Source organism: Panulirus ornatus, chromosome 2 (genome assembly GCF_036320965.1).
Source record: "Panulirus ornatus isolate Po-2019 chromosome 2, ASM3632096v1, whole genome shotgun sequence".
In the NCBI taxonomy this organism is placed as follows: domain Eukaryota; kingdom Metazoa; phylum Arthropoda; class Malacostraca; order Decapoda; family Palinuridae; genus Panulirus; species Panulirus ornatus.
Window position 1 is genome coordinate 23,653,943 of NC_092225.1, and position 27,500 is coordinate 23,681,442.

The 27,500-nt window shown below is 43.7% G+C and overlaps 1 protein-coding gene across 1 annotated transcript in view; it reads right to left on the bottom strand.

Annotated features, from left to right (window-relative positions):
* The window catches only part of LOC139754338 (chaoptin-like), a 364,266-nt gene that overhangs the window by 51,355 nt on the left and 285,411 nt on the right, over window positions 1-27,500 (bottom strand). The window contains exon 2 of the mRNA XM_071671683.1: window positions 3,439-3,548. Within this exon, the coding sequence (XP_071527784.1) occupies window positions 3,439-3,548 (110 nt within the window). The remainder of the gene's footprint in view (window positions 1-3,438; window positions 3,549-27,500) is intronic.

A 27,500-nucleotide genomic window follows, 5' to 3' on the forward strand; every position in this document is an offset into this window, starting at 1 on the left:
TATATCGCCTGATATACATTCCTAGAGTACCCATAACAGACGTCTCCCTAGCGTACTACATGACACACCCCTTAATAAATCCCTGGTAAACATCGCATATCATACACCTGATATACTTTCCCTAATGTCCCTGATACACGTCCCCTAGTATATCCTACGACATACCTCTCCAAGTAGAGCACCCTGATATGCCTAACTTAGTATATCTCCTAATTTAACTCCTCTAGTACACTCCTAGAAACACATCCCCTTGTATACCCCCTTCGTATATCTCCCCCTGAGTCCACCCCTTGACATACCTCTCCCAAAGCATACCCCCTGATAGACTCCCTAAGCATACCCCTGGTACACCGGATATATCCCCACTAGTATACCCGCGTGTATATACCCCACCAGGATACTCACTTGGTATACCCGGGTGTATATACCCCACCAGGATACTCACTTGGTATACCCGCGTGTATATACCCCACCAGGATACTTACTTGGTATACCCACGTGTATATACCCCACCAGGATACTCACTTGGTATACCCGTATATATACCCCACCAGTATACTCACTTGGTATACCCGTATATATATACCCCACCAGGATACTCACTTGGTATACCCGCGTGTATATACCCTACCAGGATACTCACTTGGTATACCCGCGTATATATACCCTACCAGGATACTCACTTGGTATACCCGCGTGTATATACCCTATCAGGATACTCACTTGGTATACCCGCATGTATATATCCCACCAGGATACTCACTTGGTATACCCGCATGTATATACCCTACCAGGATACTCACTTGGTATACCCGTATATATATACCCCACCAGGATACTCACTTGGTATACCCGCGTGTATATACCCCACCAGGATACTCACTTGGTATACCCGCGTGTATATACCCCACCAGGATACTCACTTGGTATACCCACGTATATATACCCCACCAGGATACTCACTTGGTATACCCGTATATATACCCCACCAGGATACTCACTTGGTATGCCCGTACATATATACCCCACCAGGATACTCACTTGGTATACCCGCGTGTATATACCCTACCAGGATACTCACTTGGTATACCCACGTATATATACCCCACCAGGATACTCACTTGGTATACCCGTACATATATACCCCACCAGGATACTCACTTGGTATACCCGCGTGTATATACCCTACCAGGATACTCACTTGGTATACCCGCGTGTATATACCCCACCAGGATACTCACTTGGTATACCCGCGTATATATACCCCACCAGGATACTCACTTGGTATACCCGCGTGTATATACCCTACCAGGATACTCACTTGGTATACCCGTACATATATACCCCACCAGGATACTCACTTGGTATACCCGCGTGTATATACCCCACCAGGATACTCACTTGGTATACCCGCGTGTATATACCCCACCAGGATACTCACTTGGTATACCCGCGTGTATATACCCTACCAGGATACTCACTTGGTATACCCGCGTGTATATACCCTACCAGGATACTCACTTGGTATATCCGTATATATACCCTACCAGGATACTCACTTGGTATACCCGCGTGTATATACCCTACCAGGATACTCACTTGGTATACCCGCGTGTATATACCCCACCAGGATACTCACTTGGTATACCCGCATGTATATACCCTACCAGGATACTCACTTGGTATACCCGTATATATATACCCCACCAGGATACTCACTTGGTATACCCGCGTATATATACCCCACCAGGATACTCACTTGGTATACCCGCGTATATATACCCTACCAGGATACTCACTTGGTATACCCGCGTGTATATACCCTACCAGGATACTCACTTGGTATACCCGCGTGTATATACCCCACCAGGATACTCACTTGGTATACCCGCGTATATATACCCCACCAGGATACTCACTTGGTATACCCGCGTGTATATACCCTACCAGGATACTCACTTGGTATACCCGCGTGTATATACCCCACCAGGATACTCACTTGGTATACCCGCGTGTATATACCCTACCAGGATACTCACTTGGTATACCCGCGTGTATATACCCTACCAGGATACTCACTTGGTATACCCGCGTGTATATACCCTACCAGGATACTCACTTGGTATACCCGCGTGTATATACCCCACCAGGATACTCACTTGGTATACCCGCGTGTATATACCCTACCAGGATACTCACTTGGTATACCCGCGTGTATATACCCTACCAGGATACTCACTTGGTATACCCGCGTGTATATACCCTACCAGGATACTCACTTGGTATACCCGCGTGTATATACCCTACCAGGATACTCACTTGGTATACCCGCGTGTATATACCCCACCAGGATACTCACTTGGTATACCCGCGTGTATATACCCTACCAGGATACTCACTTGGTATACCCGCGTGTATATACCCTACCAGGATACTCACTTGGTATACCCACGTATATATACCCCACCAGGATACTCACTTGGTATACCCGCGTATATATACCCTACCAGGATACTCACTTGGTATACCCGCGTGTATATACCCTACCAGGATACTCACTTGGTATACCCGCGTGTATATACCCCACCAGGATACTCACTTGGTATACCCGCGTATATATACCCTACCAGGATACTCACTTGGTATACCCGCGTATATATACCCTACCAGGATACTCACTTGGTATACCCGCGTGTATATACCCTACCAGGATACTCACTTGGTATACCCGTGTGTATATACCCTACCAGGATACTCACTTGGTATACCCGTGTGTATATACCCCACCAGGATACTCACTTGGTATACCCGCGTATATATACCCTACCAGGATACTCACTTGGTATACCCGCGTGTATATACCCTACCAGGATACTCACTTGGTATACCCGCGTGTATATACCCTACCAGGATACTCACTTGGTATACCCGCGTGTATATACCCTACCAGGATACTCACTTGGTATACCCGCGTGTATATACCCTACCAGGATACTCACTTGGTATACCCGCGTGTATATACCCTACCAGGATACTCACTTGGTATACCCGCGTGTATATACCCTACCAGGATACTCACTTGGTTATACCCGCGTGTATTTACCCTACCAGGATTACTCATGGTATACCCGCGTGTATATACCCTACCAGGATACTCACTTGGTATACCCGCGTGTATATACCCTACCAGGATACTCACTGGTATACCCGCGTGTATATACCCTACCAGGATACTCACTTGGTATACCCGCGTGTATATACCCTACCAGGATACTCACTTGGTATACCCGCGTATATATACCCTACCAGGATACTCACTTGGTATACCCGCGTGTATATACCCTACCAGGATACTCACTTGGTATACCCGCGTGTATATACCCTACCAGTATACTCACTTGGTATACCCGTATGTATATACCCCACCAGGATACTCACTTGGTAATGTGGGTGTTCTGGGCGACCTGCGCTGCACCTGCCAGGTAGGCCCAGGTCATGGCCAAGAAGGTGACCACCAGAATCGTGTACCCCAGCGTGATGAACCACATCTGTCCGGGGAACAAGGAACGGTACGTTAGTCTACGGTAACACATTCATCTGGGGGAACAAGGAACGGTACGTTAGTCTACTGTACCACATTCATCTGGGGGAACAAGGAACGGTACGTTAGTCTATACTGCCACATTCATCTGGGGGAAAAGGAACGGTACGTTAGTCTATACTGCCACATTCATCTGGGGGAACAAGGAATGGTACGTTAGTTATGTATCCACATTATCTGGGGGACAAGGAACGGTACCGTTTAGTCTATACTGCCACATTCATCTGGCGGGAACAAAGGAAGGGCTTCGTTAGTATACTGTACCACATTCATCTGGCGGGAACAAGGAACGTACGTTTTAGTCTATACTGCCACATTAATTGGGGGGAACAAGGCACGGTTCGGTTAGTCTTATACTGCCACATTTCAATCTGGGGGGAACAAGGAATGGTTCGTTAGTCTTACTGTACCACATCTTCTGGGATATCAAGGAAACGGTTTATACGTTAGTCTATACTGCCACATTCATCTGGGGGAACAAGAACACGACGGTTTCGTTAGTCTATACTGCCACATTCGATCTGGGGAAAAGGATCGGTACGTTGTCTATACTGCTATTAATCGGGGGGAACAAAGGAATTTGGTACGTTTGTCTATGTACCACATTCATCGGGGAACAAGGATTGTACGTTAGTCTCTGTTACCACATTCATCTGGGATACTCAGGAAATGGTACGTAGTCTACGGTAAATAATTCTGGGGGACAAGGATTTGTACCGTTAGTCTACTGTACACATTCATCTGGGGGAACAAGAAAATGTGTTCCGCTAGTCTTCTGTACCCACATTCGTTCTGGGGGAACAAAGGGGACGGTACGTTAGTCTACTTGTACCAACATTCATCTGGGGGAACAAGGAACGGTACGTTAGGTCTATACTGCCACATTATCTGGGGAACAAGAAACGGTTAGTTAGTCTATTACTGCCCATTCTTGGGGTACATGGAACGTTCGTTTTGTCTCTTACTGCATCAATTCATCTGCGGGGAACAGGAACGGTACGGTAGTCTATACGGTTCGCACATTCATCTCGGTTGGGAAAAGGAAACGGTTACGTTAGTCTGTCTTTTTGTACCACATTCAATCTGGGAGAGAGGAACAGAGTATGGTACGTTTGTCTACTGTACCACAATTCATCTTGGGGAACAGGAATGGTAGTAGTTACTGTACCACATTCATTGGGGGAACAAGGAATGTACGCTAGTCTACTGTACCACATTCATCTGGGGACAATGAGGACGTGTACGTTGTTACTGTACCACATTCATCTGGGGGAACAAGGAATGGTACGTTAGTCTACTGTACACATTCATCTGGGGGAACAAGGAATGGCTTTGCTTATGCACATTCTTTCCGGGGAAAAAGGAAATGGTAGGGTTTTTGGGTTAAACATTTTGGGGAAAAAGGAACGGTAATAAGTCTATGAAATTTATGGGAAAAAAAGGAAAGGTTTTAAACCCCAGGATAACTGAGCCTTAGTGGATAAAAAGACCCTTTTTATCCCTTGCTCTTTCTTTGGACTTTAAAACAGGGGGGAAAAGTTTCCCCCCACACCATTTAATGTCTTTACAGCACTGTGAGTTGTTGGGGGTGCTCTTTTTGCCCCCATCCCCCGGGAAACTCCCTGCTTAACTGATAAGGAAAGAAAAAGGGGTATTATAACGGTCAATCCTCGTGCAAGGGGTCTCCCCAAAGGTGGGGGGGGAGACAGAGCGGCGCAAAGTCAACCCTGGGGGATTTGGGGCATACAAGGAGACCAATATAAGGGGGTGCGGGGTATTTAAATGTAAATAGGAGAGGGGAGGAGAGAGGAGAGAAAAAGGAGGGGATGAAGGAGGGGGGGGGAGGGGGAGGAAGCAACCCGCGGGGGTGGAAAAGGACCGGACAGACGTGGGGGTTGGGGAGAGAGGGGGGGGAGTGAGGAAAAGGGGGAGGGGGGTTGGGGGAGGGGGGAGAGAGGGGGGAAACCCGGGGGATGGTGGGGGAAAGGACGTGGGGGTGGGGGGGGGAGGAAGGTGGGGGATGGAGGAGGGGGAGGGAGGGAGGAGGAAAGGAGAGGGAAGAGGAGAGAGAGAGAGAGAGAGAAGCAAAACGCGAGGGATGGAAAGGGGGAAGGAAAGAGTGGGGGGGGAGAGAGAGGAGAGGGGGAGGAAGAGGAGAGAGAGGGGAGAGGAACACCGCGAGGGATGGGAAAAGGGGCAAGGACCCAGACGGGGGGGTGAAGAGAGGGAGGGTTCCCTTTGACCAAAAACATAGGTGAAACTCATAATTTTCACATCCTATACTTTTTCTAACGACGTTTTCACTGAACATCATACCTTTTTTTTTTTTGGATTTTCAATCGTACAACAGAAAGATCAAACTTAGATGATTTCAGTACCTTTTCACGGAAACATTTCAGTGCAGGTCTAATTGATATGACAATGTTGTCTATCAAATGAGCTAAGCGCAGTTAAACAGTCATACCATCAATTAAATTAGTAATGGTAATGGAGACGAAACATTTTAAAAAGTTTTAGTGCACATTTAAAGTGACCACGAACATGGCAACAGTGTCCTACTGACTATGTAAACATTAAAAGTTATTTTGGCCCCCCGTTAATCCCTTTATTTACTTTTTCACATGTTGGCTCCTCACGTCTATATCATCTTGATTCTAACTTTTCCTTTGGCCCTCCGTCTATATCTCTTGATTTAACTTTTCCCCCATTTTGGCCCTCCGCAATCTTTTGTTTTAACTTTTCCCCCTGTTTGGGTCCTCCGTCTATATATTTGATTTAACTTTTTAATGTTGGTCCTCCCCTATTCATATGATTCTAACTTTTTACATGTTGGTCTCCGTTTATCATATGATTCTAAATTTTTCCCCTGTTGGTCCTCTTTTATACATTTGATTCTAACTTTTTCACATGTTGGCTCCTCACGTCTATATCATTTGATTCTAACTTTTTCAAGTTTGGTCCCCACGCTTTAAACTCGATTCTAACTTTTTCACATGTTGGCTCCTCACGTCTATATCATATTGATTCTAACTTTTTCCACATGTTGGTTCCTCACGTCTATATCATCTTGATTCTAACTTTTTCACATGTTGGCTCCCCGTCTTTTCATCTTGATTCAAATTTTTCAATGTTGGTCCTCAGTCTATTTCATTTGATTCTAATTTTCCAATGTTGGCTCCCCAGTCTATTTTTTCTTGACAACTTTTTCAATGTTGGCTTTTCCCTCACGCTTATATTTGATTTACTTTTTCCTGTAAACGCGAGTTGGTAAAATATGTTTGAAACAGAAAATTTTATGTTTTTTCAGGTGGTAATAATAATATTCTGGGGGAGGGGAAAAAAAATTTTTTTTGCAGGGAATGTTTAAAGTTTTTCCCTTCGTCCCAAATAAGGAATATTTTCCCGCTTTCCTGCAAGTTTTATTTGCTTCCTAATACGAAATCATCCACGAAAAAGCACGTTTTTTACGAACGTATGGACGGTTTATGATGTGGTGTATGTTACCATGTACCCGCGGGCTTTCGTGTTGGGCAGGGGTTGATGTGTATGTGTATGTGTTTTGTATGTAAACTATATTTTTGTACGTTGTGTCAAGGGTTTAAAAAAATATGGAAAGGGTCGTTCTAATTCCCCCATGCAACAATGGTGGTGGGAAATGGACTGCATTAATGTAGAATTACGTTAATTGAATGATTAATACACGAGTCAATAGATGGGACGATAGCAAAACCCCTGGTAGTCTGTAAATGGGACGATACACATTGGTTATTTATGTACAGGGGGAGATAGACACACTCCTGGATAGATGGTGCTGATACACTGGGACGATAGACAACCCTGGAAAATTGTCATGGGACGATAGACCCCCCTGGATAGAGGTGTGAACACTGGGAGTTTGACCACTCGGTAGATGGCAGAGCAAAAGCGAAAGAAATACGTGTTTAAAAAAAAAATGATGCATTCAATGAACGAAAACAAAAAAACCGGACGGGACGAAAGCACACAGAACCACAAAACACACCACACAACGTCGCGGCTGCAGACGAACAGCACCCACCGTGCGGCTTTTTTCCAAACAAAACATTATGAAAAAGACAAAACAACTGTCGAAAAAAATATAGACATAAGTGGGAAAATATCCGGGAATGCCGACAAAAAATCAAGAACGAAAAATACACACACAAGACAACATCACTCACCAACCAAATGTTGCCATAGTCTACGTATAAAATAATATTCATTAAAAGAATATAGCAAACCTCTGTTAACGTAAATAACTTAAGAGAAAATAAAAGGGAGAAAACGCTTTACGCTGTGGCAAGAGCCAATATGGCAGCCATTTAACAATTCTTTACAGGGGGGCAGTCGAAGTGCGATGGGACCCTATTGAATCCCGGAAAAAAAAAAAGTGACGTGGGAAATAACTTTACCTCTCTCTGGGGCTCAGGAAGTTAGGCAGGTTTTCCTATGGCTTCTGTGGGGTCAGTTATATTTATATTTTATTATTTTATATATATATATAATAAAATTTTAATATATATATTTATATATATTTATATATATAACACATATATCTTTCTTTCAAATATTCGCCATTTCCCGCGTTAACAAGGTAGCGTAAAAACAGAGGGCTGGGGCCCCTGAGGGAAAATCCCCACCCGGCCCCCCTTTCTTTCATCTTTTTGGAAAAATTTTAAAAAAAAACGGAGGGGAGGATTTCAGCCCCCGCTGCCCCCTTTTGTCGCCTTTACGACACGAGGGAATACGTGGGAAGTATTCTTTCCCCTATTCCCAGGGATAATATATATGTAGTTTTTGTTGTATATACATAATATATATATATATATTTTATATATAAATTTTTTTATAATATATATTATATATATTATATTATAAGGACGTTAAATTACCAGGGTGTTCACGACCCTTCGATATGCACGATGTCTTCATGGACAGCTTAACATGTTTGACTAATGGCAGATCTAATTATTCCTGATCAAATTAAGTTCATATAAATCTAATTAACGGCGGGGAATTTTCTTTCTTTTTAGACGGGAGAGTTGCGGGGTACTCAATACGAAACGTATTACATAACTTCTCTTTAAGGGTAAAATACTCCAGAGTTTGATTTCACATGTAGTTTACATGTTACATGTCTGAACTCCCCGTAACGCTGTGGTGGTGTTGGCAAACTCATTCTCTGGTGTAAAATACTGTGTGTGTGTGTGTGTATAACATCCAAAGTGGACACCCACCTGGGGAATTCTGCCCACCTCTGCTTACGTCATAGAGCCGTGGCCCGATAAGCCATTTCGATTCTGTATACATTTCTTTTATTACGATACTATTTTCCCTTCCGATTTTCTGGTGTATGTATGTATGTATGTGCGTAATTACGTCTATTTGCCCTGTACAGGGAGGGGGTTGTACATATATATATATATAATATATATATATATATATATATATATATATATATATATATATATATATATATATATAATATATATATATATACATATCCCTTTTTAAAAATTCTCCTGGTTAATTTCGCGTTATGTCCTCTGGTTGCTCTGCCCACCATATATATATATATATATATCTTTCGAAGCATTGTTCAATGTCCACTTTATCACCCATCACTCTTCTCTCTTCCACGGTGAGCAGATATTCAAGGCTCCTGTGCCCCCTCCCATTCACTCCGTCTCTCTTCACTCTCCCACCATCTTTCTTGCCCTTCGTCTGGACCTTTTCATACTGTCTCTTTTTTCGGCTTCCTCAGGTGCAGTAAGTGACCAACCTCAGAGGTCGTGGGTGGGTTGCAGGGTTGCGAGGTTGCGCCTAATGCCACAGGCCCAGGATTCGAACCCAATGCACGTCCGACCGACCCCCAGGGGGTAGCCCGTACAGAAGCGTGGTCGGCAACGCTAACCGCTACACCACGGAGGCCCGGGAGCGTGTTGGAGGAGAGAGAGAGAGAGAGAGAGAGAGAGAGAGAGAGAGAGAGAGAGAGAGAGAGAGAGAGAGAGAGAGAGAGAGAGAGAATTATTGCCACGAAGAACTGCAGAGGACGTTTGAAATGACTTGTGCCAAGTGGGGGTTTCCAGACCTCCGATGCCCCGTCGTCAGAACGGATTCAAATTCTTTGTATCTTTTATGGGTTTGGAATTACCGCAAAACGAGGCGTAAAATGACAACTTTGGTCTTTCTTCGACATTTCTGAAAGCTTTTTTCCCCCGGTATCGAACGTAATAGGAATGAGAGGAAAATGTGTGTGTGTGTGTGTGTGTCGGGGAGAGAGAGAGAGAGAGAGAGAGAGAGAGAGAGAGAGAGAGAGAGAGAGAGAGAGAGAGAGAGAGAGAGAGAGAGAGAGAGAGAGAGTTGTATTGCTGTGTTTATCTGATATTATTTGCATAACAAATGACGGGATGTGGATGATACAGTTCACCATACGGACAAATACACATATACGTGTACATACAATCATACGCTAAACACACACACACACACACACACATATCTATGTATACGAACACACGTAAATATAACACATAAGTGTAGTGGCGTACACATCAACTTACGTTATGTACACATTTGTCCAACGTTACCAACGTACTACACCTACCCCCCATCCACACACACACACACACATACACACACAAACTCAGTAACATTTCTGACTTGTTGAACATAACCTCGCCCCCCCCCTTCCGTACACCCCATCCAAGAGAGAGTTGGGTGGTGTGGGGGGGGACAGCGCCACCCACACCCTGGCACCAACAGAGTACCCCCCTTCCCCTAGCTGCACCACACAAGATATGTCTTCTCCCCAGATCCTTCCTATTAATTTCTTTCTCCCGTAATGAAAACTTTGTCCTTCGCATTTATTTGTATTAAAGTGGCGGCGAGCCCCCCCCCCCCAACCGCCGGGCCCCAATGGCCTCGCCAGGCCCCCGTATGATATATGACCTCCGGCCGAAAAGAATGTAAGATCTCATATATTATTTCTGCTAACGAGTTGACCTCGGTGAAAACCTTCATGTATCCAAAATTCACTTTTTAATCTTATACTTAGAAATAGGATAACATTTTTTTTGGACTCTAATTTGAATAGATAAATCCAAATATCTCATTAATCGTGTATATATATATATATATATATATATATATATATATATATATATATATATATATGGCAAGGGTGACTCATGCCCTAATCAAAGACAACCTCAAGTGAAAGAAAAAAAAAAAACAAGAGAAAATGAGTGCAAAAAAAATATGTATACAAACTAATCAGGGCTCAGGTGTTTGGAGACCCGACCTAATGGGCAGATGGCCACAGTGAGGGAGATACGAGAGGGGGAAGAACTACACACCTGAACACCTGAAGATGATGCTCAAGATATTTCGAATGTGGTTGTGGGTCTTAATAACCCCCCAAGCAGCTAGACAACCCTGAGTTAGATCCCCCCAGAAAAAAAACCAATTGTACGATACGTCAAACGAAAACCTTTGACACTGTACCGAGAGAGACTGGGATAGGACCGTGAAAGAACCACCTTAAATAAAGTAATGAATAAAGTTATAAAGAAAAGACACTGAACACATTTGAAATTTTTGGAGAGAAACCGTTAATGTCTGAACGCGCTTCCCCCTGCGTACACCTCCGTATTATGCCACACTGGAGGAGGGAAGGGATCGCGTAAAAATGCGTTGGAACAAGTAATTTGTATTGAAGGCAAACCAATTTCATTTTAGGGGCAAGTGACTACAATACAGAAGGGGACAACGTGCCAAATAATGATGATAATAATAATAATAATAATAATAATAATAATAATAATAATAATAATGATAATAATAATAATAATAATAATAATAATAATAATGACAATAACAACGATAATAATAATAATAATAATAATAATAATAATAATAATAATAATAGTAATAATAATGACAATAACAACGATGATAATAATAATAATAATAATAATAATAATAATAATAATAATAACAATAATAATAATAATATTAATAACAATTATAATAATAGTAATAGTATTAATAATAATAATAATAATAATAATAATAATAATAATAATAATAATAATAATAATAATAAAAATAACAACAATAATAATCCTCTGCAGCCAAAGGTTGAAAACATCTCGAAAAATAAAGAGGCGGAGGTGATAAAACAGGAGGTATGACCAGCTGGACACATGACGAACCCTGAAGTACCACAATACGACCATATTAACCATAACAGTACGACCTAACGAACGCCACGGTACGACCCTTACAACACGACATGCGCAGAGTACAATCACACACACACAGCGATTTTCATTTGTTTATCCTTACTCTTGCATCCTCGTGGAAAAATAAGATTTTTTTTTTTCTCTTGTTTAAATACAGGATTAAAACCTCATAGCGAGAGGTGAAGCACGGGATTAATACAATTTATTTGTCAGGTCCAACTGATGCAAATATATTTACTGGTTTTATTTGTGATTAAAACAGTAAGGTATATTTGTGTAAAGAAAGTATATATATATATATATATATATATATATATATATATATATATATATATATATATATATTCGTTGTATATATCTGACTTATATTTCGTTCTTCATGACGTGATCAATACACGAAAGTGCACTTGGGAACATCGTGTTTCATTTCCCCGTGGACTTACTGGAATATATATATATATATATATATATATATATATATATATATATATATATATATATATATATATATATATATATATTGGGGTGATGGGAATAAGTGACTTAACAAGGCAAGAAGTAATGAGACGCCATACATTTCTTCCAACTCAGGAGAGAACCCACGAGAAATGAAACACATCAGACCCCGTCTGCATCCGTGATGTGAGGTCAATGGCAGGGAGGGGGGAGGACATATTGATGGGGTGCAGGTGATGGGACGTGAACCTAAGTGATGGGACATTGGAGGTGGTAGAGGGACTCTAGTGATGGGGGGGGGGGGGCCTTGGGAGATATAGAACTCACTGATTGAACGTGGGATTTACGTAATGGAGAGAACATATAACAAGAAATGAAAGACTTAATTATTGGTAAAGAGAACGGAGGGAGTAAGACCGTCGGTAAAGAATTTAAATGGACACTTTTAGTCTATGATTAAAGGGACATTAGAATGTGGGGGAAAGAAAATGAAAATACAGAGCAGAAAGAATGGAGAAAACGGTGAGTAAGACGGTGGTGGAGTGGGGGAAGACCATGCCAAAAATAGAGAAAAAGGACATGAAAAAGAAAATAAATAATATACGGAAAGGTTTAAGGCGACAAAGAGAAAGATATACGATAAAAGAGGGAGGAAAAAGCAATGAGAGGGAGTGAACATATAAACGTAAAATAGAATGGGGGAAAAATGTGAGAAAAGGGGATGGAAAGTGAAGAGAACATATGAAGACGGGAAGCGGAGAGAGAGACAGAGGGGGGGAAAGAAAACGAGAGACTCGAAATTTCAGGAGGGACTGGAGGAAGTGGGAGGTAAGGGTTAAGATATGATGATAAAAGGGTTAGGAAGGAAATGCCAAAGACGCGCGGGAGACATCAAAAGGAGAGGAAACACCACCACCCCCTTCCTTCCCCTCACCTCCCCTCTCCCCACCGACTGAGTCTCCAGGGGCGAGGGGCCTCTGACACACACCACCCCCACCCTCTCCCATGAAAGGGGGTGAAGAAGCGCCCTTCCTCCTCCCTCCTCTTCCTTCGTCTGCCGGCGGAGATAGATCAGGGGACATCAGTTGGGGGTCCGGTTAGCCAGATCCCCAGACGGTCGACGATATATACAAACTTCGTAAAGAAGCCATGGGAGGGCTTTAAGGGAAGGAAGGGGGAAGGGGGGAAAAGTAGGGTAGGAAATGAGAGGGAGGGAGAAATGGGGTCGGACTGAGTTGGGGAGGGTAATGGAGTGGGAGAGGGATGGGCGGAGTGGGGTGCGGAAAGTGCGCTACATGGTCCCCGAGTGGGACTTTTTTTTTCGGGGGGGGGGTGGGGGGGTTTGGAGTGGGATCGGTGTCAGTGGGGCCCGGTGGGGTGGGAAGGGACTGTGATGGGAATGAGTGGGAGGAGGCGCGGGCCAGGCACTGTGGAGGGAAGAATGGGGTGTAGACACGGACGGTGGGGGGTGGAGGGGGGCGCGGGTAGTACAGCATGGAAAGCCTAACTGGAAAGCTTAGTACAGCATGGAAGACATCTGGAAAGCATGGAAAGCCTAACTGGAAAGCTTAGTTACAGCATGGAAAGCCTAACTGGAAAGCTTAGTACAGCATGGAAAGCCTAACTGGAAAGCTTAGTACAGCATGGAAAGCCTAACTGGAAAGCTTAGTACAGCATGGAAAGCCTAACTGGAAAGCTTAGTACAGCATGGAAAGCCTAACTGGAAAGCTTAGTACAGCATGGAAAGCCTAACTGGAAAGCTTAGTACAGCATGGAAAGCCTAACTGGAAAGCTTAGTACAGCATGGAAAGCCTAACTGGAAAGCTTAGTACAGCATGGAAAGCCTAACTGGAAAGCTTAGTACAGCATGGAAAGCCTCACTGGAAAGCTTAGTACAGCATGGAAGACCCATCTGGAAAGCATGGAAAGCCTAACTGGAAAGCTTAGTACAGCATGGAAGACATCTGGAAAGCATGGAAAGCCTAACTGGAAAGCTTAGTTACAGCATGGAAAGCCTAACTGGAAAGCTTAGTACAGCATGGAAAGCCTAACTGGAAAGCTTAGTACAGCATGGAAAGCCTAACTGGAAAGCTTAGTACAGCATGGAAAGCCTAACTGGAAAGCTTAGTACAGCATGGAAAGCCTAACTGGAAAGCTTAGTACAGCATGGAAGACATCTGGAAAGCATGGAAAGCCTAACTGGAAAGCTTAGTACAGCATGGAAAGCCTAACTGGAAAGCTTAGTACAGCATGGAAGACATCTGGAAAGCATGGAAAGCCTAACTGGAAAGCTTAGTACAGCATGGAAAGCCTAACTGGAAAGCTTAGTACAGCATGGAAGACATCTGGAAAGCATGGAAAGCCTAACTGGAAAGCTTAGTACAGCATGGAAAGCCTAACTGGAAAGCTTAGTACAGCATGGAAAGCCTAACTGGAAAGCTTAGTACAGCATGGAAAGCCTAACTGGAAAGCTTAGTTACAGCATGGAAAGCCTAACTGGAAAGCTTAGTACAGCATGGAAAGCCTAACTGGAAAGCTTAGTACAGCATGGAAGACATCTGGAAAGCATGGAAAGCCTAACTGGAAAGCTTAGTACAGCATGGAAAGCCTAACTGGAAAGCTTAGTACAGCATGGAAGACATCTGGAAAGCATGGAAAGCCTAACTGGAAAGCTTAGTTCAGCATGCAAAGCCTAACTGGAAAGCTTAGTACAGCATGGGAAACCTAACTGGAAAGCATATTACAGCATGGAAGACATCTGGAAAGCATGGAAAGCCTAACTGGAAAGCTTAGTACAGCATGGAAAGCCTAACTGGAAAGCTTAGTACAGCATGGAAGACATCTGGAAAGCATGGAAAGCCTAACTGGAAAGCTTAGTACAGCATGGAAAGCCTAACTGGAAAGCTTAGTACAGCATGGAAGACATCTGGAAAGCATGGAAAGCCTAACTGGAAAGCTTAGTACAGCATGGAAGACATCTGGAAAGCATGGAAAGCCTAACTGGAAAGCTTAGTTCAGCATGGAAAGCCTAACTGGAAAGCTTAGTACAGCATGGAAAGCCTAACTGGAAAGCTTAGTACAGCATGGAAGACATCTGGAAAGCATGGAAAGCCTAACTGGAAAGCTTAGTTACAGCATGGAAAGCCTCACTGGAAAGCTTAGTTACAGCATGGAAAGCCTAACTGGAAAGCTTAGTACAGCATGGAAAGCCTAACTGGAAAGCTTAGTACAGCATGGAAAGCCTCACTGGAAAGCTTAGTACAGCATGGAAAGCCTAACTGGAAAGCTTAGTACAGCATGGAAAGCCTAACTGGAAAGCTTAGTACAGCATGGAAAGCCTAACTGGAAAGCTTAGTACAGCATGGAAAGCCTAACTGGAAAGCTTAGTACAGCATGGAAAGCCTAACTGGAAAGCTTAGTACAGCATGGAAGACATCTGGAAAGCATGGGAAATCTAACTGGAAAGCATAGTACAGCATGGAAGACATCTGGAAAGCATGGAAAACCTAACTGGAAAGCATAGTACAGCATGGAGGACCCATCTGGAAAGCATGGAAAGCCTAACTGGAAAGCTTAGTTCAGCATGGAAAGCCTAACTGGAAAGCTTAGTACAGCATGGAAGACATCTGGAAAGCATGGAAAGCCTAACTGGAAAGCTTAGTACAGCATGGAAGACATCTGGAAAGCATGGAAAGCCTAACTGGAAAGCTTAGTACAGCATGGAAGACATCTGGAAAGCCTAACTGGAAAGCTTAGTACAGCATGGAAAGCCTAACTGGAAAGCTTAGTACAGCATGGAAAGCCTAACTGGAAAGCTTAGTACAGCATGGAAAGCCTAACTGGAAAGCTTAGTACAGCATGGAAAGCCTCACTGGAAAGCTTAGTACAGCATGGAAGACATCTGGAAAGCATGGAAAGCCTAACTGGAAAGCTTAGTACAGCATGGAAAGCCTCACTGGAAAGCTTAGTACAGCATGGAAAGCCTCACTGGAAAGCTTAGTACAGCATGGAAAGCCTCACTGGAAAGCTTAGTACAGCATGGAAAGCCTCACTGGAAAGCTTAGTACAGCATGGAAAGCCTCACTGGAAAGCTTAGTACAGCATGGAAAGCCTAACTGGAAAGCTTAGTACAGCATGGAAAGCCTAACTGGAAAGCTTAGTACAGCATGGAAAGCCTCACTGGAAAGCTTAGTACAGCATGGAAAGCCTCACTGGAAAGCTTAGTACAGCATGGAAAGCCTAACTGGAAAGCATAGTACAGCATGGAAAGCCTCACTGGAAAGCTTAGTACAGCATGGAAAGCCTAACTGGAAAGCTTAGTACAGCATGGAAAGCCTAACTGGAAAGCTTAGTTACAGCATGGAAAGCCTAACTGGAAAGCTTAGTACAGCATGGAAGACATCTGGAAAGCATGGAAAGCCTAACTGGAAAGCTTAGTTACAGCATGGAAAGCCTCACTGGAAAGCTTAGTACAGCATGGAAGACATCTGGAAAGCATGGAAAGCCTAACTGGAAAGCTTAGTTACAGCATGGAAAGCCTAACTGGAAAGCTTAGTACAGCATGGAAAGCCTAACTGGAAAGCTTAGTACAGCATGGAAAGCCTAACTGGAAAGCTTAGTACAGCATGGAAGACATCTGGAAAGCATGGAAAGCCTAACTGGAAAGCTTAGTTACAGCATGGAAAGCCTAACTGGAAAGCTTAGTTACAGCATGGAAAGCCTAACTGGAAAGCTTAGTTACAGCATGGAAAGCCTAACTGGAAAGCTTAGTACAGCATGGAAAGCCTCACTGGAAAGCTTGGAAAGCCTAACTGGAAAGCTTAGTACAGCATGGAAAGCCTAACTGGAAAGCTTAGTACAGCATGGAAAGCCTAACTGGAAAGCTTAGTACAGCATGGAAAGCCTAACTGGAAAGCTTAGTACAGCATAGGAAACCTAACTGGAAAGCATAGTACAGCATGGAAGACATCTGGAAAGCATGGAAAACCTAACTGGAAAGCTTAGTCCAGCATGGAGGACATATCTGGAAAGCATGGAACAGCATGGGAAACTAACAGGAAAGCATAGTACAGCATGGAAGACCCATCTGGAAAGTATGGAAGCCACGCGCGTCTGGAAAGGTGGGTTATTAAGTGGGAAGTACAGAATGCATGACGCACACATACACGTACACATACACATCCTGTGACAAGGTAATGTACTGGAGGTATTCAAAGTGGTACAATGTACAGCGTTCCGACGCCTGTATGTGGAGTTAATCCCACTGGCTTGTGATTTTTCACTGTTAATGTCGTAAGTCTTCTTGTTTTTCTGTACTGTCAGAGCAGCTGGAGTGACTGTTTGCTGATGACACGGCTCTGGTGGAAGAATGGAGAAGCGTCTGAGTGTGTGAGTGTGTGTGTGTGTGTGTGTGTGTGTTAGATGTTTTGAGCGATCGGGACCTGAGCGTGCAAGGGGGTGTGAGGCGTGCATGGGATAGAGCGAGTCGGTGCCCAGATTACAAGGGGCGACGAGATATTATGGATGGGCTGAACCAGGGCATATGAGGCAGCCTTGGGGGGGAGGGGGGAGTACAGAATGGTCTGTGGGGCTAAGTATAGGGAGCTGTGGTTTCGGTACTTTAAACTTAACAATTGAGTGGATGTGTGAGCGAGCGAGGACACATACACAGACAAACATATATATATATATATATATATATATATATATATATATATATATATATATATATATATATATATACATATATATATATATATATATATATATACATGGATTGAGGTGGTGGGTAAACACAGGCGAGAGCTATGGTATAATAACATCTCTCCCTCACTCTCCCAGGACACGTCTGAGGTAAAGCTCTCCTCTCTCTCCCATTCTCACTCACCCCGTTCAGGGCCTCCACTTAATAAGCACCACATCCTTCCCAAAACCCACTTCCTCCTTAGTCTGGGGACACCCGACAACCCCCCCCCCCAACGCCCTCTTGGAACCTGTGGCGCGGGCGGGCCGAGATACTCACTATTCCACCACGCCTCTCCCCTTCCTTCTCTCCCACGCCCACGGGAAATACCTTCTCTCTCTCTCTCTCTCTCCCCCCATCCCAAACCAACCCCCTCCCTTTCTCACACACACATAAACAGATGGGATGCTGCAGCTCCACCGCCATTCATCGCCTGAGAATGAAGTCTTCGCTGAAACCCCTCCAGCAGATGGTTCCTGTCCTGCGGCGTGGGAAAGGGGAAGGGAAAGGGACGGGACGCGACGCCCTCCCTCCTCCCAAACATTTCCCAGATATATTACACGAGGACTTTACATGTGCTTGGCAAGGCACATTATGTCCCGATCTTCCTCCAAGTTGTTGCCCACGGTAAAAAGGTCTCATCGTGTTTTCCAAAGTCACGCAATTTCTTCCTACGAACACTTCTTTTTTTTTTATCATATTTTTTTTTCTCTTTCCTTCCCTTTTCTTCGGAAATCCTTTTAAAACGTTTGTCCTTCTATACACATTTTTATTCTCTATACTATTATTATAGATTATGTGAGTGGAACCTGGAGGGGATGTCCATTTCAATATGAAATGGGTGACAGAAGGTTAATTTACATATCGTTTCAGAATGACGTGGAGGGAGGAGGAGGAGAGGAGAGGAGGAAGAAACAAACAAGAATTATTCCTTTTTCTTTTTCTTCCTAACTTAAGAGAAAACGGGAAATGGGATTCTGGAATTCCGGTGAGACACTCACGAATTTAGGGAAACGACAGATCCAGTTAATTGTTCCTGGCTGCGGTCGACTGCTGAGCAAGGTGCACGACAGAACCAGCAAAGGCCTGGCCCCACACCGCAGGCTGGAAACGACCCGCTCCCTCCACCACGACCACAACAACGACAAACATGTTCTTGCAACGCTCATAATATTTCTCAAAAAACAAAACAAAAAAAAAAAAACACCGCCTCTCTTATTGACTCTCTTACCCAACTCCTCTCTCTTTGAGCACGGCGGTACGACCCCTTGAGCACGGCGGTATGACTCTTGAGCACGGCGGTACGACCCCTTGAGCACGGCGGTACGACCCCTGAGCACGGCGGCAAGACCCCTTGAACACGACCCCTTGAGCAAGACGGCACGACCCCTTGATCAAGAAGGCACGACCTTTGAGCACAGCGGGACGACCCTTGGGTATGACGGCCTGGCCCTTAACACGACTCAATGAGCGTCAAGGGGTCGTGATGATGACCTCCATCTGGTCGTACCAGCATGCTTTAAGGGGGGGAGGGTCGTACCGTCGTGCTCATGGGTTTGAAGAATGGCCATTGGAGGGTACCAGCGTGTATGCAAATGACGACACTTTTAATATATTTCATCACCTAATCAGCATTTTTTTTTTTTTTTTTTTCCCACGAGTGAGTGAAAACATCAAATATGCAAAAATGTTTCGAAAGAGTTAAATTGAAAGTCTTTATGTAATCTGTGCGAATTCTAATCTGTGAATCCCGTATTTCATACCCATTACGTACGTATTTTGGACCTATGATGCAATCAATTCCATGAAATACATTATCATTATTATAATTATTATCAATATTATTATTATTATCATCATTATTATTATCATTAATATTATCATAATCATTATTATTATGATTATTTTAATTATTATTACTATTATCATTATTACCGGCAATTTCCTTATTGTGTTAAGATTATTCTTATTTCAGCGTATCAATTTTTCAGAGTCTATATCTGAAAGTGAAGATCTAATAATTACTTCTAATCATCCAATCTCGACAATTACATACACGAAGGCTGGCCATAACTTACGTGTGTTGTGGAGATTGACTTAAGCCATATGGCACGGAGATCCACTAAGACTTACACTTAACAATTATATGAAAACTTACACACACACACACGCCAAATGGCGTCCTAGCTTCGTCTCTTCGATGTATATCAACTGACTGTTATATTTCTCTCTTGTGTCTCCCCTGATGATGTGATTATTACACGAAAGTGCACTTGGGAACTTTTCGTGTTTCATTTTCCCCGTGGACACTTAGGAATATATATATATATATATATATATATATATATATATATATATATATATATATATATATATATATATATATATATATAAAATCAGTATATATCCCGGACATTCACTTAACTCATATATTCTCCACTCATAAATATTAACGGGGGGGAGTGTGACAATGCGTTGCAATTTTGTATTTAAAAGAGTCACCCTCATTTTCTAACGGCTCCTCCTGTATCATTTACCATTTTATACAGCGTCATTCCCTCCTTTGGTCCAAGTCTCATAAAATGGAAGGAACAGGTGGTGAACGAGACGATGAAATTGAGAAAATGATGATAAAAGACTTAATAAAGATCTAACAGAGAAAATACTGTGACACAATCAATAGAGAGAAAATACTATGACGGTTAATATAAAGAGAAAATACTATGACAATTAATAAAGAGAAAATATTATGACAGTTTAATAAGGAGAAAATACTATGACACAATTTACATAGCAGACTAGCCAACAAAATAACTGCCAAGATACATCATAATTTCTATGTAAAATAATCACATCACGTTATAATTCACAGTGAACAGGTTTAATGCTAACACAGTGGAAAAGAAAAAAAAAAATATACACTGACACAAATAAAAAGAAGGAACAAAGGAATTTTTAGATATATCGATATTCATTGAATGAAAATGCTGCATTGGAATTTAATGACAGGATTACGTGAGAACATAAAACAAGTGTTATATATAATGTCCAAGAATTATCTGGAAGTTAGATGAAGACAGATTAAACTACGTACATGACAAGCACGTTGCAGACATAGCTTACGGGCAGAATAAACAGGTCAGATTACAGGCAGAATTAACAGGTATAGGCTGAATAAACACACCACATAACAGGCAGAATAAACACGTCAGACTACAGGCAGAATAAACAGATTACAGGCAGAATAAACACGTCAGACTACAGACAGAATAAACACGTCAGACTACAGGCAGAATAAACAGATTACAGGCAGAATAAACACGTCAGACTATAGACAGAATAAACACGTCAGACTACAAGCAGAATAAACACGTCAGACTACAAGCAGAATAAACACGTCAGACTACAAGCAGAATAAACACGTCAGACTATAGGCAGAATAAACCACTTCAGATTATAGGCAGAATAAACCACTTCAGATTATAGGCAGAATAAACCACTTCAGATTACAGGCAGAATAAACAAGACGGATTACAGGGAAGTTCAACTTTGACAGGGAGCCAAACACCACGTCTCGTCCACGTTAACTAACCCTGTTTGGTCGACCAACTCTCTCTCTCTCTCTCCTCCCTTTTCTTAACTCACAAAAAGTCGATCCCGCCCGAGCTGTTTTGCTTTCCTTTGACACGACAAAGGGCCCCCTGCTCGACTCCCTCCCTCCCTCCCTGTTTATTCCTTGATTCTTTCGTGTGTGTGTGTGTGGGGGGGGGGGGGGGGAAGTTGGGGGATTTGGGGGGAAGAACTTCGGCAACCTCCCTCCAGTTTGTTATCAGGAATATATATATATATATATATATATATATATATTCCTGTGAGTCCACGGGGAAAATGAAACACGATAAGTTCCCAAGCGCATTTTGGGGTAATAATCACATCATCAGGGGAGACAATCGCATGTTAACCAAATGGCGTCCTAGCTTCGTCTCTTCGATGTATATCAACTGACTGTTATATTTCTCTCTTGTGTCTCCCCTGATGATGTGATTATTACACGAAAGTGCACTTGGGAACTTTTCGTGTTTCATTTTCCCCGTGGACTCACAGGCATATCTTGATCACGCGCAAAATTGTGATCCTTTCCAACACACTCACACACACACACACATATATATATATATATATATATATATATATATATATATATATATATATATATATATATATATATATATAATCTCAAGTTTCATCGCGGACGATGCAAATTCTCTACAAAGGAATTGTGATTGTTGCCATTTTTGTGTTGGTGTTTCTCTGTCTTCTGCTATAGTCGACGAGATCTTTAAAAATTACTCCTAACTTTAATTTCAGACCTTTGTTTGGGGGAGTAGTCACTGGTGGGACGGGGGGAAGGGAGGGAGGGAGAGAGAGAGAGAGAGAGAGAGAGAGAGAGAGAGAGAGAGAGAGAGAGAGAGAGAGAGAGAGAGAGAGAGAGAGAGGCCCACCTGCTGCCGAAGACGTCTGCAGATGGAGAGAGAGAGAGAGAGAGAGAGAGAGAGAGAGAGAGAGAGAGAGAGAGAGAGAGAGGTGCTGGGCATGGGTGGTGAGGGGTGGGGGGATGATAATGGGGCTTCACAAACAATGGCTTCTCTCGGGGCGTGAGACAAACGAGGCTGGTGCTCGTACTCTCGCCTGCCACGGTTATCTGGGGCATCTCGGAGGTGCTATCTTGACTTACGCGTCTGGCGAAGCACTGACTCTCTCTCTCTCTCTCTTCCCCTCTCCCTCGGCGTACGGGGCACGCGCGCTCTCTGACCTCACACTACTTTCAAGAGGCTCGGGCGGGTCAAAGGTAAACATTATACTCACGGGGGTCGTGCCACACACCGTGTTCTGTGTGAGGGTCGTGCCACACACCGTGTTCTATGTGGAGAGGGGTCGTGCCACACACCGTGTTCTATGTGGAGGGGGGTCGTGCCACACACCGTGTTCTATGTGGGGGTCGTGCCACACACCGTGTTCTATGGGGAGGGGGGTCGTGCCACACACCGTGTTCTATGTGGAGAGGGGTCGTGCCACACACCGTGATCTATGTGGAGGGGGGTCGTGCCACACACCGTGTTCTATGTGGAGGGGGGTCGTGCCACACACCGTGTTCTATGTGGAGGGGGGTCGTGCCACACACCGTGTTCTATGTGGAGGGAGGTCGTGCCACACACCGTGTTCTATGTGGAGGGGGGTCGTGCCACACACCGTGTTCTCTGTGGAGGGGGGTCGTGGCACACACCGTGTTCTCTGTGGAGGGGGGTCGTGCCACACACCGTGTTCTATGTGGAGGGGGGTCGTGCCACACACCGTGTTCTATGTGGAGGGGGGTCGTGCCACACACCGTGTTCTATGTAGGGGAGGGGGGTCGTGCCACACACCGTGTTCTATGTGGAGGGGGGTCGTGCCACACATCGTGTTCTATGTGGAGGGGGGGTCGTGCCACACACCGTGTTCTATGTAGGGGAGGGGGGTCGTGCCACACACCGTGTTCTATGTGGAAGGGGGTCGTGCCACTCACCGTGTTCTATGTGGAGGGGGGTCGTGGCACACACCGTGTTCTATGTGGAGGGGGGTCGTGCCACTCACCGTGTTCTATGTGGAGGGGGGTCGTGCCACACACCGTGTTCTATGTGGAGGGGGGTCGTGGCACACACCGTGTTGTATGTGGAGAGGGGTCGTGCCACACACCGTGTTCTATGTGGGGGAGGGGGGTCGTGCCACACACCGTGTTCTATGGGGGGGTCGTGCCACACACCGTGTTCTATGTGGAGGGGGGTCGTGGCACACACCGTGTTGTATGTGGAGAGGGGTCGTGCCACACACCGTGTTCTATGTGGGGGGTCGTGCCACACACCGTGTTCTATGTGAGGGTCGTGCTGTCTAACGTTAGTGTTCAGCGTGTGGTGCCGTCGTGTTTACAAGTTTACATATCTTGGACAATCATGCTGAACACGGGGTAATGCACACACACACACACACACACACACACACACACACACACACACACACACACACATATCTACGTACAAAATGATGCTTATGTAAATCGATATCTTTTTTTTCTCCCCAGCTTAATATCAAGCTTTATGTCTTCCATCATCGAGACACTGTCAGAATCAGCTCATCCTGAGTGCTGAAGCCCTTCTCAAGCTTGAGCGCACCTGGTCAAGCTTCGCCACCAGCTTAATATCAAGCTTTATGTCTTCCATCATCGAGACACTGTCAGAATCAGCTCATCCTGAGTGCTGAGGCCCTTCTCAAGCTTGAGCGCACCTGGTCAAGCTTCGCCACCAGCTTAATATCAAGCTTTATGTCTTCCATCATCGAGACACTGTCAGAATCAGCTCATCCTGAGTGCTGAGGCCCTTCTCAAGCTTGAGCGCACCTGGTCAAGCTTCGCCACCAGCTTAATATCAAGCTTTATGTCTTCCATCATCGAGACACTGTCAGAATCAGCTCACCCTGAGTGCTGAGGCCCTTCTCAAGCTTGAGCGCACCTGGTCAAGCTTCGCCACCAGCTTAATATCAAGCTTTATGTCTTCCATTATCGAGACACTGTCAGAATCAGCTCATCCTGAGTGCTGAAGCCCTCCCCAAGCTTGAGCGCACCTGGTCAAGCTTCGCCACCAGCTTAATATCAAGCTTTATGTCTTCCATCATCGAGACACTGTCAGAATCAGTTCACCCTGAGTGCTGAAGCCCTTCTCAAGCTTGAGCGCACCTGGTCAAGCTTCGCCACCAGCTTAATCTTATCTTCCGTGAGGTTCGTGGGGCTGGCTCACCACCACCACCTCCTGCTCTGCCGTAACTCACTTGTCTCCTCCTCTCATTCATTCCGGATCTTTTACCGGCTCCGTATCTCCTACCGAACCTGTCCGACAGCCCCGGAGGCGTTCGGATGCCGAGACGGACGAACGGACGGCCGGATAAGATTAAGAACCGTAATACCCTTTTTTTTTTTCCGTATCTCTGGACCACTGTGTTAAAATCTTTGAATGATCAGTCTATACAAAAAAAAAAAAAAAAAAAACATTATGGTTACGATGTATGAAATGAATGAGATGGGAAATTCTCACACGAATGCGCGTATTTCATTAATTATTCATGGTTCATGAATAAATCTTGAATGGCGTATTCATTAACAGCTCATGGACGAAAATAATTTATCATAACATTACAGTTTGTGAAATGGTGTATCATACCTTCAGAGTCCATGAAAAAATACGAGTTCAATTCTGTTATGCTTAATCGCTCTTTCCCGCGTCAGCAAGGTAGCGCTAGGAAACAGATGAGGAATGGCACATCCACTCATACACACACACACACACACATATATATATATATATATATATATATATATATATATATATATATATATATATATATATATATATATATACATATACATATATATATATATATATATATATATATATATATATACACACACACAAACGCCCATATTCATACATATGCATATCAACATATACACACATATACATACATATATACATATACACATGTACATATTCATGCTTGCTTTTCCTTCGCTCGTCATTCATAACCCGGACGATTCGTTACGTTCCACTCGTTAAAATATAACGTGAGCCATCATGAGAGAGAGAGAGAGAGAGAGAGAGAGAGAGAGAGAGAGAGAGAGAGAGAGAGAGAGAGAGAGAGAGAGAGAGAGAGAGAGGCAGGTAACCCGCCTGTGATGGGCTGTGTGCCTACCTATGATCAAGACACGAGGGGAAATAACTGAATGATTCCTGCCAAATTTCAAGGTTCAGCTGATAGATTTAATGATTATGTGTGTGTGTGTGTGTGTGTGTGTGTGTGTGTGTGTGTGTGTGTGTGTGACCACATGTGTGGGTAGTACAGTGAGTGTCAACACCTACTGAGTATCATTTAAGTAAACGTGGAAATCATTTTGGAGTATTTCTTTACGATCATGTAACGAATGTTCATTAACCTGACACTAATTTACTATTCGGCCTTAAAGTGTGTGGAAGAAGAAAGTTGAGAGTAAATGTGAATAAGAGCAAGGTTATTAGGTACAGTAGGGGTGAGGGTCAAGTCAATTGGGAGGTGAGTTTGAATGGAGAAAAACTGGAGGAAGTGAAGTGTTTTAGATATCTGGGAGTGGATCTGTCAGCGGATGGAACCATGGAAGCGGAAGTGGATCATAGGGTGGGGGAGGGGGCGAAAATTTTGGGAGCCTTGAAAAATGTGTGGAAGTCGAGAACATTATCTCGGAAAGCAAAAATGGGTATGTTTGAGGGAATAGTGGTTCCAACAATGTTGTATGGTTGCGAGGCGTGGGCTATGGATAGAGATGTGCGCAGGAGGATGGATGTGCTGGAAATGAGATGTTTGAGGACAATGTGTGGTGTGAGGTGGTTTGATCGAGTAAGTAACGTAAGGGTAAGAGAGATGTGTGGAAATAAAATGAGCGTGGTTGAGAGAGCAGAAGAGGGTGTTTTGAAATGGTTTGGGCACATGGAGAGAATGAGTGAGGAGAGATTGACCAAGAGGATATATGTGTCGGAGGTGGAGGGAACGAGGAGAAGAGGGAGACCAAATTGGAGGTGGAAAGATGGAGTGAAAAAGATTTTGTGTGATCGGGGCCTGAACATGCAGGAGGGTGAAAGGAGGGCAAGAAATAGAGTGAATTGGAGCGATGTGGTATACAGAGTTTGACGTGCTGTCAGTGGATTGAATCAAGGCATGTGAAGCGTCTGGGGTAAACCATGGAAAGCTGTGTAGGTATGTATATTTGCGTGTGTGGACGTGTGTATGTACATGTGTATGGGGGGGGGGGGGGGTTGGGCCATTTCTTTCGTCTGTTTCCTTGCGCTACCTCGCAAACGCGGGAGACAGCGACAAAGTATAAAAAAAAAAAAAAAAAAAAAAAAAAATATATATATATATATATATATATATATATATATATATATATACATATATTAATTCATAAAGGTAATTACACATTCCCAAAATAAACATATCTAGTGACGTTTGGAATCTTAAAAATCCGTCTGGGGTCAAGACAATGCGATACGTAACTGTCGTTAACATCGGCAACCCTGGATAACACGGTCAGCTGGGAGGACATCCGACCGGCCGGGGGGGATAAGGGTACGTGATATAATGATCCGATCCTCTTCGTACTCAAACAACTTGGAATCCAACCGTTTTCTAAATGGATATTTCTAGATTTTCTTTTTTTTTTCTCTCTTCAATTCCCGTTTTTTATTCTGGGATTCGGGTTAATTTTAAGGGGACACTGAAAGACGTTTGACTTCATGTATTTCATTGATGAACCAGAATTTCACCGTTATGACATATTGGGTTAAACAATCACAGTAAAATTCTACACGCGTTTGAACAA